The 15,199-nt window shown below is 34.5% G+C and overlaps 3 protein-coding genes across 3 annotated transcripts in view; 2 read left to right on the top strand and 1 right to left on the bottom strand.

The window, feature by feature from the left end:
• The window catches only part of LOC117112405 (ATP-binding cassette sub-family E member 1-like), a 10,249-nt gene extending 5,959 nt beyond the window's left edge, over nucleotides 1-4,290 (top strand). The window contains exons 4-6 of the mRNA XM_033255484.1: nucleotides 1,102-1,244; nucleotides 2,107-2,229; nucleotides 3,116-4,290. Of these exons, the coding sequence (XP_033111375.1) occupies nucleotides 1,102-1,244; nucleotides 2,107-2,229; nucleotides 3,116-3,275 (426 nt within the window). The 3' untranslated portion in view covers nucleotides 3,276-4,290. The remainder of the gene's footprint in view (nucleotides 1-1,101; nucleotides 1,245-2,106; nucleotides 2,230-3,115) is intronic.
• A 406-nt stretch (nucleotides 4,291-4,696) lies between these two features.
• Nucleotides 4,697-8,339, bottom strand: LOC117112118 (malignant T-cell-amplified sequence 1-like). The gene is made up of 6 exons (XM_033255173.1): nucleotides 8,230-8,339; nucleotides 7,153-7,305; nucleotides 6,665-6,762; nucleotides 6,399-6,532; nucleotides 5,878-5,945; nucleotides 4,697-5,432 (listed from the first exon to the last, which is right to left on the bottom strand). Exons 1-6 carry the CDS (start codon nucleotides 8,238-8,240, stop codon nucleotides 5,351-5,353), a joined length of 546 nt encoding a protein of 181 aa, XP_033111064.1. The 5' UTR covers nucleotides 8,241-8,339; the 3' UTR covers nucleotides 4,697-5,350.
• A 176-nt stretch (nucleotides 8,340-8,515) lies between these two features.
• Nucleotides 8,516-15,199, top strand: part of LOC117112071 (CWF19-like protein 2) — a 13,557-nt gene continuing 6,873 nt past the window's right edge. Inside the window, exons 1-7 of the mRNA XM_033255129.1 lie at nucleotides 8,516-8,631; nucleotides 8,954-9,058; nucleotides 9,656-9,874; nucleotides 10,450-10,569; nucleotides 12,062-12,277; nucleotides 12,870-13,664; nucleotides 14,375-14,587. Of these exons, the coding sequence (XP_033111020.1) occupies nucleotides 8,545-8,631; nucleotides 8,954-9,058; nucleotides 9,656-9,874; nucleotides 10,450-10,569; nucleotides 12,062-12,277; nucleotides 12,870-13,664; nucleotides 14,375-14,587 (1,755 nt within the window). The 5' untranslated portion in view covers nucleotides 8,516-8,544. The remainder of the gene's footprint in view (nucleotides 8,632-8,953; nucleotides 9,059-9,655; nucleotides 9,875-10,449; nucleotides 10,570-12,061; nucleotides 12,278-12,869; nucleotides 13,665-14,374; nucleotides 14,588-15,199) is intronic.

Raw genomic sequence — 15,199 nt, 5'->3', positions numbered from 1 at the left:
TCATTATCATCATAGTCATAATTATTATTTGCAACCAATTCAAATTTTGAATGAATCGTTCATTACTATAATTAGCCTTTATCATTATTGTCATCATCATCAAATTCACCATGTTCGTCATCATTATCAAAATCATCATCAAAACACTAGTTGACTATCACTTTTGATAATATTCCTTGGTTTTGTGTGTGACTTAACCTGAATGGACATCATACATTACTATAATTAGCCTTCATCGTTATTGTCATCATCATATTCACCATCATCATCATCATCAAAATCATCATTATCATTATCATTAATAAACAAGTTGAGTATCACACGCAATGATATTTCTTGGTTTTGTAGGTGGATTTAACCTGAACAGCCACCATACATTACTATAATTAGCCTTTATCATCATTGTCATCATCAACATCATATTTACAGTCTTCATCATCATTATCAAAATTATCATCATCTTTATCATATTCATCATGATCTTAATCAATATACAAGTTGACTATTGCATGTGTATTGGGACAGTGGTCCCTAATATTGTGGTCTAAAACACATTTTTGGATCTTCCTAACCCATTAAATCTCTCCTCATGACCCTTAAAGCTACCTTCACACCGAAACCCGGATCTGGTTTGGTGCCGAGACAAAAAAGATCATGAAAAATGGTTTCAGTGATAAAGAATAGGACCATTCACATCAAATTCATACCATTTCCAAACTTTACTCCGGAGTGATAGATTTGAGACCAATTTGTATTGTGAAATCGTATGTTTTTTTTTCAATAGACCAATCAGCAACAAGCTTGGTTGTTTCAAATGTATACTCAACCCCGACTAACCAATTTTTGTGTGCGATTTGAACGCTGCATTCAAAAAATCGTAACAACTCACAAATTTTTGTCTGGCTCCGGATCGGGGCTAGATGTGACGGTAGCTTTACAATGATTTATATTTTGGTCGGTTGTTTTTTAGTCGGGCTTGTTGGACTCCTTGTTTGCAAATTTTTGCAGCCACCATTACATTTTGTAATATACTGTAGTTTTTACACATGCATTGTTTACAGGAATCAGTTTTATCATTGTTGACACTGTTCTGTTTCACAGGTCCAAAATCTGTCTGGAGGTGAGTTGCAGCGTTTGGCATTAACGCTTTGCCTCGGAAAACCTGCCGATGTCTACCTTATTGATGAGCCTTCAGCATACTTGGATTCCGAACAACGTTTAGTGGCTGCAAAAGTCATCAAAAGGTAGTACATCAGAGTTGATTTAAATATTTAACAAATACAAGATAGAAAAATCACTTTTTAGTGCTATATACAAGTCAACTTGGTGGATTATTTTGTGTAATATATCTGATAATTTTATATTTCTTAGTGTCTTTGATAACTGTTTTCATGTATGTTTTTATATTTATTTTATGTTTGTATATTATGTGATAGTGAGCAAAGAGTTTCCCTTATTGGAATAATGAACTTATCTTATTTTATCTTGATTAATTAGTTTGCTTTATGTAATACATCCATACTGCATTTTAATTTTCATTCAATCAAATAAATTTATATACTGTGGTATCGATTGTAATAGTGCTCAAAGGCGCTCAACAAAATTAAATTGGAATTCAGAATTTAATCAAAGACTCAATTTCTAAAGGAAAATTACTAGTAAGGAGTAGAATTGTCTTCCAACTATATTTTGTTTATTTTCATTATTTTGTCTCAGTAAAATACATAAAAACAACAAATGGTTACAATTCAACATTGTAAAAGTATAAAATATCTGAAACAAGCTGGGACAGGTTTCTGAAAAGTGAACAAAATCACTGTCAACTAGGTCTCCTAATATTCAGATTACACTTAAATAATAAAATGAACAATTGAAATAAAAATTACAATCTGTAAAATTAAAATACCAATAAAAATTTGCCTTAACTGAGATATATAAAAATTATAAAACCTAATAATAAATAAAATAAAATTTAATAAGATAGTTTAATGTGTTTTAAGATTCAAAAACAATAAATCCCTATTTTCTGCAGGTAGTACGAAAAATCCATTGAATTTGCGGAGACCAATTATAATCTTAGGACTAAAATGATAATGTTTCTTGCAGGTTTATTTTGCATGCCAAGAAAACAGGTTTTGTGGTTGAACATGATTTCATCATGGCTACGTACCTAGCAGATCGTGTCATTGTATTTGATGGTATACCATCTCTCAAAACCACTGCTAATACGTAAGTTTTAAATCCTTTTTTAGCCGGACACTCACTGCGTCTTACAACGGTCTAACTCCGCTCTCTGTGAGCGGTAGACGACGCAAACCATCTGCTGATTGTTGGTGGCAGTCTGAATGGTTGTCATTAAAAACGATCCGTTGCACATGCAGCGAGTGCCCGGCTTTGTCATTCTTTGATAATCCAACAATGTTTGTATTTGGTTGTTTGAAGACCATAGTACCTTGGGTGGAATACCCAAGAAGTCAAGCAATATTTATCATGCTGCCCATGTAATGTTTATCGTGATTGAACAGGGTATTAGCTCTTTTCTGCCAAGTCGGGTGGCCGAGCGGTAAGGCGAGGGCGCCGCTAACTACAGCCTTAATGTCAGCACTGTTTTCAGTCACTCCTTGCCCTGAGTTCCTTTGGTAGAACCTAGTCTTCTCGGATAAGGACTTGGAGGTCCAGTGTATTCATCTGGCTCATGTGCACATTAAAGAACACATTGCATCTTTCGGAAGAATAGGGGGTAACCCTGATGTAAAAATAAAGCTACTGTAAAGCGCTTCTTTACAGCTGCTACTGTAGCTAGTCACTGACCACGCCCATAATGCTCAATGACGCTGCAAGTTATGGGTTACTCTCTTTTCACTTTCAGCTTGTAGGCCACCTCATCATCATTGTTATATACAGTACATTACCTTTATTTAAGCAGAAATTGAAAACACATTGTTTTATTATATTAGTGCACTCCCTTCTTAACTCTTGTCAACCACATGGTTTTACATTTTTGCTCTTGGTACTTTCTGCCCTGTTAATTGTCTTTTTTAAGTTGTTTGCCTTTCAATGTATTAAAAGGAACTTTTTATTATTGTTTATTAAATATTCCATTTATGTGTTGTAGGCCACAATCTCTTCTGAATGGAATGAATCAATTTCTGGAATCACTGGAGATCACCTTCAGACGAGACCCCACCAACTACAGACCACGGATCAATAAACTGAATTCTGTCAAAGATGCTGAGCAGAAGAAGGGTGGCAATTATTTCTTTTTAGAAGATTGAGGGCGCCAAAATATATGCCTGTATGAAAGAGGGTGGTGCGTGATTTCTGATCATTACTGTTGGTCACAGCAAAGAGTATAGAACTGCAAGAAGTCCAACTCTCGTGGGGTTCATTGGAATGTAATCCTATTTCAAAAACTAATACCACGAAATAAAGGGTGCTGCTCAAAAGGAGTTTTGAACTCTATTCAAATAGGGTTCCCCTACCTCATTGTAGTACTGCCCCTACCTCCTGGTAGTACTGCCCCTATCTCGTGGTAGTAGCTTTTTTGTAATGTATCAAGGCCAGTTGGATCTCTTGCAATGTTATACACTTTGGTCTTCCTAGAGTTTGAATTTAAAAAAATATTTTGAAATTCATCCGAAACTCTAGGATCAATTGTCAGATAAAATGAAGTCTAAAATACATGTCACCACATATGAAATGATCGTCATTATGATGGCCAGTAAGGTTCAGATGTACGTTTGTGATTTGAATTTACTGCACAAAGTTTGAGAGGAGCAGATGAGGTATTTTAATGTCAAATATATAAATACAAAGTATATGAAAGATAATTATGTCAAGCGTTGGTAGTTGACACTCAGCACCAAAAATAGTGTATTTATGGATCATCTTAATTTGATCTTTAAAATTACATGACTCTGATGATAAAGATGAACCTTATTTGAAATACAAATATACCAATAAAGTAATTTGTTATATGAAGTTTTTATTGACAATTAACTTGAAAGCAAGCATAAAATGAAACCTTTTCTTTAAGGGCACTGCAGTAGTATATTCTTTGTTGTTATGGTAACATTCACAGTGGATATCACCATGACAACTTCATTGGTTGCAATGCTGCAGTGGATCTGAACAAAATGTACAATTAATTGGGCAAATCATGTAATTTTTGTTTTTGTAAATGCAGTATATGCATGACCTGGAATTCAACGATTCCACGGTGGCACCTCTACGTAGTTCAATCTTGACCTAATAAAATATGATGTTGAAATCCATCAATAGTAAAATAAATTCAGAGCTCGCATTCTGTTTTACACTAGTGCATACTGTTAATTATGAATCTACATTTGCAACCACTAAGTAGCGGATAATAATAGATGGATGTATATAGTGCAAATAAACGAGGTCTATGCGCTCGGGACTAGATGGTTTTTTTACAATAACTTTCTCCTCCCCCGCAGCCAGTAAACTGCCGCACTTTCATCTGTCCACAACAGGGGCCAAGTGAACCAGTACACCGGGGTAACCCCCTACTCATCTCAAAAAATGATCCAGGAATTCAAAATGGGAGGTACTTTCGCAGATGGAGTATCTATACCACCTCAGCCCCACCATGGTTGGGGCTGAGGTAAGAAAATTTGTGATTATGGCCCTCTTGAATCTGCCACTGCAAGACAACTAAAATATAAAGGAAACATTTTAAAACATATATTGTTTACTTTATTGAAGCAAGTTAAAAAAAAATCTTACTGACCAATAAATGTGATAGATAGTACATACATACTTGCTGTTTGTTTATATGGTGCAGGAAAAAAAGAAACGCGAGACATAGATATGCCACCATCTGCTACCAATTCAACATTTACTTCAGTGGGAATGCAGTAAAAAAAAATTTTTTTTAAATTGCGATAAGCACTTATTAAATAATTAAGACGCATTTGAAAGTATTTGTACTGCAATCTAAATCACGGAAAAATTATTTTCCATGTATGTTCATCAGCCAAGTGTCTGTTTTGGTGATGTCATATCACAGGCATGTGCGGACAGGGGTTAAATGTAATTGAGCCAAAAGCTTGTCTGTCATTCACACAGTGTGAACTTCATGTTTAAGTCTTGCGTAATTCCCAGTCCAACAGACGTCGGTTAATATATTTTAAATAGCTCTGCAGATCTTATTAACATTAGTTCTAAAGTTCACCATTCCGGCTGGCAATGAATGAAGTTGCTTGTCAAATCCCGTCTTCAAGCCTTCTTCCATGACAATTTGCCACGCAGTGCTGAGAACTATTGCAGTATATTCCCACTGATTGTGGGAGCTGCCAGGACATGTTAAGAATTCTTCCCTTATGGGCTACTTGATATTCTTCATCTGCCATAAACCATCATTTACATAATGAAGATTTTCCACACCAACACCTTTGTTCACTGTTTTACTATAAAGAGAAACAAAATGAAATGTTATTACTTTGACAAATTATGTAACAAGCCTAAATATGTTTATGATGACATCGCATCGTGACCATATATAGGCACATCATGACTATATATGGGCATACAACGGTTTAAAAAGAACAGCTTGTGTTATTCAACCTGTGAATTCAATTAAAGATGAATTGTCCTTGAAAATGACAAAAATCTTTAAAAATAATGTTATTAGCTTGTTCATTTTGCAGTAACTATAACAAACAATTAATTAACTTGAGCATAAAATAATTGGTAATATAATAAAACACTTCCAGTGACTGGAAGTGTTTTCTAGTGTGAAATTTGAGTAAACATTTTTTTAATACACCAATTTATATGTTCAAGTTGATAATTTTTATGTTAATAGCAAGCTGATTTGCAATATTGTTTATTTTGTCCTACATTTGTACTTACATATCGTCTGATGACATTTTCATTAACCCTATAGCAATAGCGTGTTCTTTTCCTTCAGCCATGATGGCCTTAAGTTGCGTTAAGTCAAAACAATTCCAACATAATAACCCTTCATTTAATGCTGAACTTACAACCAGTGGTTCATTATTTTTAAATAGACTTCAGAATATACTATAAAAAAAAAAATAGCATTTATAGCTTGATTGCCCATAACTGATTGTAAGATGATTATATCAAAATCATTTGAACAATGACTATCTGTACAAAAGTCAATGGATTAGGAACATCGGGACAAATCTTTACCACCAGAAAAGAACCATCCTAGAGGAAGACCATCTGGTTGGATACCTTCAGTAACTGTTACTTGGGCGACAACCACATGCCGTAGCCTGAGCGGTTGTCATTAAGTTTAATCTGCTCTGGACAAAATGACTGAACATTATCTAATATATCACTACCCAATGTATCCTATGTACTGTACAGATTGAGTAAATAACTGTAGCCATGAAGATAAAGGATACAACAATTTTGTCCTTTTCACAGTCTTGCATATTAGCCCCTGGTGATGTGAGACCAGGACACATGATGTTGGCACCACTAAGTACAAAACGTATAGCACCTTGATCCACCTGCTGATGGGGTAACATCATAGGATCTGAAAAAAAAAAAAAAAAACATGTCCGAATGATCTGAAAATTATTCTTCTTAACGTATTCTTCTTTTGAAATTAAAAAAAAAATGTTAAAAGAATACAGTAAATTAATTAAATTGATAATCATTTACTTACATTTGTGTAGTAACTTAAGTGTTGGCATGAAAACACCTGCTTTATCCCGGAAAAAGATGACCTGGTGACCCAGTGCTACAAGCTCAATATGGTCATGACTTTAAAAAGAGAAAATAGGATCAGGTTGGAAACAAAATGTTAATTACTGTACCATAAAAAACAATCAACACAAATAGCTAACTAAGCAATTTTAATTTATCTTTGTTTTCTGTAGATTTTCACTTGTTGATAGGAAAAGGCAGGCCAGATACCAACACTATTCGAATACCTGCGAGTCATGTACTGCCTGCTAAACAATGCTTGTAGGTGGTTTCAAATTGCAGGTGACCACGTGGTATGCGCTATATAAGTCTCCAACCATTACCATATAATAAACGGTATATTAGTTAAGTTAGTATATAATATAATATAAGTGTTTGCAACAAGATCATTATTCTTTAAACATCTTACAAGAAGGGTATGTAATTTCAAATATGATAAAGTCTTACCACTTTACAAGAATTAAAGGTTCCTTTTTTGGAATGATTTGATCGATGTAAGGTGCAATTGGGGGGTAGTTTTCAACCAAAGTACTTCTTATATTACGAGCAACGGATGACTTAACTTGTGTGGTCCCAGATATATTATCTTTTGCTACAAATCTGAAAAATATATATATTTTTTTAACTTAAAAAATGAAAAGAATGATCAATAGTCATGTATTTTTATAGTATTAGCACAACAGCAGCAACTTCCACACAGAATGAACTTCACGAAATGATTATCTAGTCGTGCTGCCAGTGTGGCCAAGACCAGGCATCATAACCCCCTTACGCTTAGAATACCCTACACTAAAACTAACAGTTTCCAGAAATCTTTCTTCCCCAACACTGCGGTGGAATGAAACTTGCTACCTTACTCCCTAACTTGCATTAAATATAGTGACTCGGTCAAATTCAGGGAACTGATTGCTGCACACCACAGATTTGTCTCCTCTCACGACCTCTATCTTAAATTGAGTGTTGTTCCAATTGGAGCTGATCAATAATCAATCCAGATCAAGAAATGGTATATTTTTTATATTATTCTCCGAAACAAAAAAAAAGAGAAACAAACAAGACATCAATTCAAAGAGAGCATTCATTGTATTGTATTGAAGGAAGTACTGCACACAGACAGTTATAAAAATATTTTTAAAAAAACAAAAAACATTTGATTAATTAAGTCAAAATAAAAACATAAAAGAAATGAAGTTATATTTTTATTAAATATTATTTTATTATTTAATATAGAAGCTGGCTAAACATACATAGGGGCATAGAGCCTAACTAGGTAGGCCAAGGACATTATACTAGGGGGTCTAGATAGTACTAGACTAGCTGGGCCTGGAGGACTAGTGAGTTAGGGTAGTGTAGCACCAGGCTAAAGTAGGGACTGGCCAGCCTAGCTACCTACTAGACTATGGCCTAGCTAGGCATCACTGACTTATCGCAACATTTGTAAAAATGCACGGGAAAATGTAGATCTGTATCAGGAATCAAAGTCCTGATTGCGTTTCTAAGGATAAAGTATGAAATGATACGTACTTCTTAAACATTGTATAACAATGAATTTGCAGGGTGTATTATTAAAATTACGGTTTATTGCAACATGAGAAAGTTAACACTCATGTCACAGACATGGAATCAGGGTCAGGTCATCATAAATGGTATTAGATTTATCAATAGTTTTATATCCAATTGTAAATTGCTTTTATAATTTTATTTTCCGATTTTCAAAATAATATATTAATAATTATTTTTAATGTAAAATTTACGTTTTGTTATTTCTCCTACATTCATATCCTTGTTGTTTGTCTTATAATCCATGTGACCTCTCAGTCTGCTAACACCACACGAAACATGTCGTTGATCAGTTTTGAAAGTTCGAAAAAACTTGAAAATGAACGAAATGAAAAACGAAAACGCAGAGAGAAAGTCTTAGAACAGGTATTTACGTTTAAGTGATACATTTTCTTTGATAATTTATTAAAAACGTGTAACTTATGAGATATTTAATGTGTAGGCCAAGGTAAAATCGAACGTCTTTAAAATGTCAAACACGGCAAGCGTAAAACTGCCTTCTTCCCCGGTTAAATGCTGAAGCTATCAAAACAAACATGACTCGACCTGGGCCTAGCCTGAGTTCGGTGTTTGCTCTGATAATAATATAGCCATACACGCCTGTTATTGACTTTGTTCAGCAAATATGATTATAATTATACTATGAATGTCATAGCAATTTATTTTGTATTTGTTGAATTTTATTTAGGCAAAAGATAAATTTTACAAAGATTTAAAACAAAAGGAAGTACGGAAGCTAAGAGGAGAGGAAACATGGATGTTACCATCAGTTAATGAGAAAATCGACAATGATGTAAGTTTATGTGTAATTATTGATGAATGCATTTACTGTATATTAATATCAGTACTGAATGTATCTATATCAGACCAACATATTATATTTTGTTTCTGCAGGCGACACAAATATCTAAAATAGACTCTATTAAGATTGCATGTAAATGAAAATAGGTGCACAGAATGCCTATAACCAAATTGTAATACAATACTGTCCAGTCTTTAGTTGTGCAGAGTTTATCTAAAATATCAGTTCAAATTTGCGCGGAAAATCGCTAGGAAAAAGGTGATAGGAATCATAATTTCTGCATAATTTAAATTTAATTGCATCAGTTACTTATATATTAAGATTTGTTCAAACAAAGCCTAATTTTTGGCAAAATCTGCACAGATGGATTTCTAGGCCAAATATTTTCCCGAGTATATATTCCCAGCACTGCCTCAGAATGAATGTCTGTTGTGAAGCAGGAAATGATGTAGTCCCTCCCTAGGGTTAGGGCTACTGCCTGATTATAAATCAACTGGAAATCAACTGTCTCAAGTCTTCCGCAATTTGCATCAACTCTCCATGGGACTATTAATATAATTATTGAAAATGATTATGAACTTTTTGCAGAAGCAAAGAATGAAACTGAAGAAGCACAAAAAGGAGAAAAAGAAACACAAGAAGCACAAACATAAAAAAAAGAAGAAAAATGATTCTTCAAGTTCTGAGAACTCGGAAGATGATTTTGAAGAATGGGTTGAAAAAAAAGAAGAACCAATTGATGCAGCTGCAGTAAAACCTGTGTATACTGTTTCAGGACCACCACCTTCTGCCACAAAACAAACTGAAGTATGTACAATATTTGCAATCTTTAAATCATGTCATTCAATACATATTGGTTGTATAAGGTAGTACCACAGGACAGTTAGCTTCTAAAAATAAAAACATCTCCACTCTCAAAGTTACTTAATGAGGCCAAAGCCCAGACTATCAAATTTTATTTTACAAGAGCACGTGGCATGCCTAAATATGGTCATGATGTCATCACATTGTGACCATATATAGGCACATCATGACTATATATGGGCATACAATAGTTTTTGGACAGTGGACAGAGCTTATAAGCTCTGTCCACACTATCAAATTTATTTTGACAAAAAAGCATTGATCGCCTATATATAGTCATGATGGGCCTATATATGGTCATGATGTGAATATATATGGTCATGATGGGCCTATATATGGTCATGATCTGATGTCATCATGACCATATTTAGGCATGTTTACATGTCAACTGAATTTTGATAGTCTGGACGGACTTTTATATTGGATGATAGAAAATGAAATAAGTACAGCATACAAAGAAATGTTGGCAAGCATTAAATATATATGTATTGTTAATTGTATTTTATTTATTTGATTAGCGAGATGACTGGATGATGGATCCCTTCCAGATGAATACATTTTCCAGACAAGATTTGAGGAAAGAAAAAAATGCAGAGAAAGAAAAGGAGCAACAAAAACGAATGAGTGTCCTAGACAATGTAAGTTGGAAAACAAGATTCAATTGTCTTTTATTTTCAAAGCAGCATTTTGAAATAGTTACAGTATGTTATGAAGCCCTGTCCAGACTATCAAATTTTATTTGATAAAAACATATGACATGTCTATATATGGTCATGATGACATCACATCATGACCATATATAGGCACATCATGCCTAAATATGGTCATGATGACATCACATCATGACCATATATAGGCACATCATCCTTCTCCCCCCCCCCCCCGTTAGCGCCACCCTTGCAATTACTAACTGTTTAGTAATGATAATTGAAATATGAATGCCACAGTTTATTCTAAATCCAGTGTTTTTTGAGGAATCTTGGTGTTTATTTTTTAATATATGTTTCAAAGTTCTTTTTCTGTATAGTGATTGTAATGGTATTTTTTCTTTTTTCCTTCCTTTTGTAAATTTGGTTGTAATTCTGTTGTACTGTGAACGTTTCAGGTGCAATATATTAATCTTTTACGTTGTATGTTTGATATTTTTCTGAAATAAAGATACTGTTTATATATTAGTAGAAGCAATACAAGTGATAATAACGAATAATATAATAATGACATTTTCATTTAGCACATTATTTTATATTATGTTTATCTATTTATTTGAGCAATAAATTAAAAAGTAAGATACCGTACTCTCGCGAATAAGCGCCCGGGCGCTTAAAATATTTTTTTGCATTTTTTTTTATTCAAACGTGGCGCTTATTTTAAACGGGGCGCTTATGAAAACAGAGTGGAAATTGAGGGGGCGCTTATGGAAATAGATGAAAATCGAGGGGTTCTTATGGGAAATTATTTTAATAATTAAAAATTCAAGAGGCACTTTTTTAATGAAAAAAAGATTATATAAGGACATTACGAATGGTGGTTTGAAAAGATAATCGTCCAGAGAACATGGCTCATAACAAGAATGCGTGAATATTTACATAACAGCAAAATAGCAGATGCAATTAGTGGTGGGTAGTGGTTAGCTTGTTGGCCATCGGCCGATTGAGATTAGCAGGATGGCAGGATCATTGTATTTTTCTTGGAAACTCAGATGAGAATATGCTTAAGGTCAAAAAAAGGAAAAGAGGAGTAGGACTAGATATACACAAATATGTAAAAAGATTAAAGTTGGAAATATACTGTCTGTCCAGGGATCGGAGCTCTCATATGTCCAAGAGAAATATCCTTATTTTGATATTGACTGAAGAAGAATGTGTTTCCACTCTACAGCTCAAATCAAGTCAACAACCACAGTCCCAGGATTGATTGGATTATTGACTTGCTAAAAAGAAAATCTTATGAGGGGGAGCTTATTCAAATTAGAAGGGGGCACTTATTCAGACGGGGTGCTTAAGGAAATTTTCACGTTAGGAGGGGTGCTTATTCAAACGGGGCGCTTATTCGCGCGAGTACGGTACATATTTTTTATCTATATTAAAATTTATTTCCATTAAAATACCAGTAATGATTACTTTCTTTTAGCCTGGGCAAAGCAAAAATGAGTTGAATCCTTTTTGGAAGGACGGTGGAAGTGGCCTTCCAGAGGAAAATCCAAGCAAGACAAAGTCTTCAATTTCTTTACCAAAGAAAGGTGGCGATGGAGGGGTCTGGTGGCTTAAACAATCTTATAAGAGAGCCGTTGAACAAGCAAATGAAGATGGGAAAAAAATATCAGATATTTTAGCTGAGCGATTTGGGGTAATGTTTTTGTATAAAAACTTATTATATCAATAAATTGTTCTTATGATACTTTCCGTCCTATCTCGGGTGTCATAAGAGCACCTGTTTGGTTGGGCTGACATGTACTCCATCATGTTAATTAACCTCATAGTTAATGTGCTTTTTGAGTATATGATTGTCATAGCACCACTGAACATTGCATTCTCCTTTGGATATTGGAGAGCTGTACAAATCCTCGTTGATTGATTGGTGCCACAGGGGCGGATCCAGAATTTTTCAAATGGGGGAACACAACAATTTTAGAATAAGTAAGTAGCACATAACATTAATTTGCATTGAAATTTTTAAAATTTAGTGGCAAAACGGGGGGCATGTGCCCCCATGCCCCTACTGGTTCCACCCCTGCGCCAGACATCCTTCGTCAGAGGTTGTCCAAGCATCACCGTCAAAACGCTCATCGTAATAAATATAGTATTGTGCTGATAATTTCCAGTGCTATCTTTGAGAGGTTTCACAGAGGGAAGGTCATCAATTGAACAAAAAATGAGTGAATCAAAATTTGTTTTTTGAATCTTTTAATTTATAAATGCATTTTTATGATTCATTTCAGTCCGAGGAAAACTATAATAAAATGTTAGCAGAAGCCGAGGCAGCTTTAAACCAACAGACAGATCAGAAAAATGATAGAAGACACGGTCGGGAAAGAAGTATTGATGAATGCAGAAGAACCAGAAGAGATGAGAGAGATCGAGAAAGATTTGATGTCAGGTCAAGAGATAAGCACAGAGAAAGAGATAGAGATGGATATAGGGAAAGAAATGATGACAGATCAAGTAAAAGAATGAGTTACTTGCATGGAGAGAAGCGATTTGAAAGGTCCGGAAATGATAGAAGACATGATAGAGACCGAGATGAAAGAAAAGACATAGGAGATAAATCAAGGAAAGATACAGATGGTAGTAGTAGGAGGATGTTCCTTAAACCAGGTGATATGGACACTGAATCATTATCAAGCTCACCTCAACACAAACCAATGTTTAAAAGACCTGGGGAAGGTATTGGAGACGCCTCACAAAAAGCAACTGCCTCATATCGGAGGTATATTGAACAGAGTAAGACAAAAAGTACATCACAAAACTGGAAAGACAAATCATTTAAGTCACCAACTGAATCTGAGAGGAAAGAAGAACAGAAAGTGACACCACCACCGGCATCACTATCAACTAAAGACAGCAAAAGAGAGTACAGTAGTAGCAGTAGCAGTGGTAGTGCGGATGATAGTGGGTCTGAAAGTGATGATTCAGAGGAGCGTAGTCCTTCTCCAGAACCGGTGAGAATATTAACAGAAGAAGAAATGAACCAATTGGGTGCAAAGATCTTGAGGGCAGAACTGATGGGGAATGAGGTAGGTTCTACTGCTGATGGGCATTGTGGTCAGTTGATCCTTATTTGGAATAAGGTAAATTGATTATATTGATAGTAGCAGAGTAGAGACTTGCATGGAGTGGTATATATTATAATGTAAAGTGTCACAAATGGGGAAAGAGGTTGACTGAATCTTGAAATAGAATGCAAAATTGTTTTTACAGTATCATTCAATTCAGTATTCTACTGCTTTTAATCTTAGTTGATTGATTGTAGATAATTATTTGATATCAATTAATTATTTTATTGTAAGTATGGTAATTTATTTCCATAATAGGGAGGTTTTGTAAGCTTATGAAAACGATAACCAATACAGCCCATCAAATGGTTAGTCAAGCCATCACCTTCAGTAGCATATCTATTATAACCTAAGCCATCTATGCCTTTTACATGAATCAATGATCATATTCATTTCAAGAATGTTTTGGGCACAAATGACAATAATGAAGATGACGTTATTTGTTTTCATAAGGTTGCAAAAACTGCCTAATAATACTTATTTCAGTATTTTTCCATTTTATAGAATTCTATAAGTATAATATTTTGTGAGGAATTTTCCTCCACTTTCTTATGCGTAATTGTTATTATGTCATTACAGTAATAGATAACATTGATCTTTAAACAATGAAAAGGTACAATCACTATTGAATGAATTACAATGTATAAACAGTAATATCGTATTGTGTTTAGGAACAAGCTGCAAAACTGAAAGCAGAGCTTGAGGCAGCCAGGCAAGCACAGGTTGCGCAGCCTAAAGTGACCACTAAGTTAGGTCAATCTAAAGATGACCCAGAAGATGTTGTGCTTACTAGGATGAATAAGAGTGGGCAGTGTTGGCCATTGCCAGAATCTGAAGGAGTAGAAGAGAACAGAAAGGGAAAGAAGAGGAGGAAGAAGGTTAAGGTATGACTGACGAAATTTAATGTTATAAGACATTCGTCATTAACATATGTAGCAAAGACAATGCAAACTAGTCATTTTTTGTTATTATTAAAGGGTTAAGCACTATAAATAGAAGTTATAAAATGGTAAAAGTAAACATTTCCTTATGAAGTTAGAGGAATTTAACATACAGGTGTTTTTAAGAATAGTATTTGAGAAATCAGCCTTCAAAGTTAACGATTTCAGATGTTTCTCAAGCAGAGACCATCACAAACTCATTAAAAAATGTTGTTTTAACATAAAAAATGGAGAAATTAACTACAGCAGATGTATAGATAATATAAAGATGAAAAGTGTTAAAATTTTAACATGTTTTGGCCATTGTTTCAGAAACATAATTTGGGAGGAGTGATTGGTTTGGCTTGTCTTTGCCATATATTGGCATGTAGTGCAGTGACATATCTAGGAAGGTCTTTCTCTTCCAGCTCCCCACTGAAAACTACTAATCTAACACTAGATTTGAACTCGTCACTGAGGACGAGTTTGGTGATCCGCCGTACTTTGACCGTCACGAAGCACTCGTGGTTCTGATTAAAAAGTATTATATGCTAAAACATGCTCTATTTAAAGAGT

This window comes from Anneissia japonica, unplaced genomic scaffold, assembly GCF_011630105.1.
Source record: "Anneissia japonica isolate Jap-2015-1 unplaced genomic scaffold, ASM1163010v1 scaffold288117_len521816_cov214, whole genome shotgun sequence".
In the NCBI taxonomy this organism is placed as follows: domain Eukaryota; kingdom Metazoa; phylum Echinodermata; class Crinoidea; order Comatulida; family Comatulidae; genus Anneissia; species Anneissia japonica.
The sequence above is the reverse complement of the archived record's forward strand: the minus strand, read 5'-3'. Positions and strand labels throughout refer to the sequence as shown.

Bases quoted from the DNA above. Each gene is read 5' to 3' on its own strand.
- LOC117112118 (XM_033255173.1), bottom strand. The intron at 6,533-6,664 runs GTAAGTAAATGA...TTTTTTTTTCAG, and splicing joins ACTTAAGTTACTACACAAAT to ATCCTATGATGTTACCCCAT. The intron at 5,433-5,877 runs GTAAGTACAAAT...TTCTCTTTATAG, and splicing joins AAAATGTCATCAGACGATAT to TAAAACAGTGAACAAAGGTG.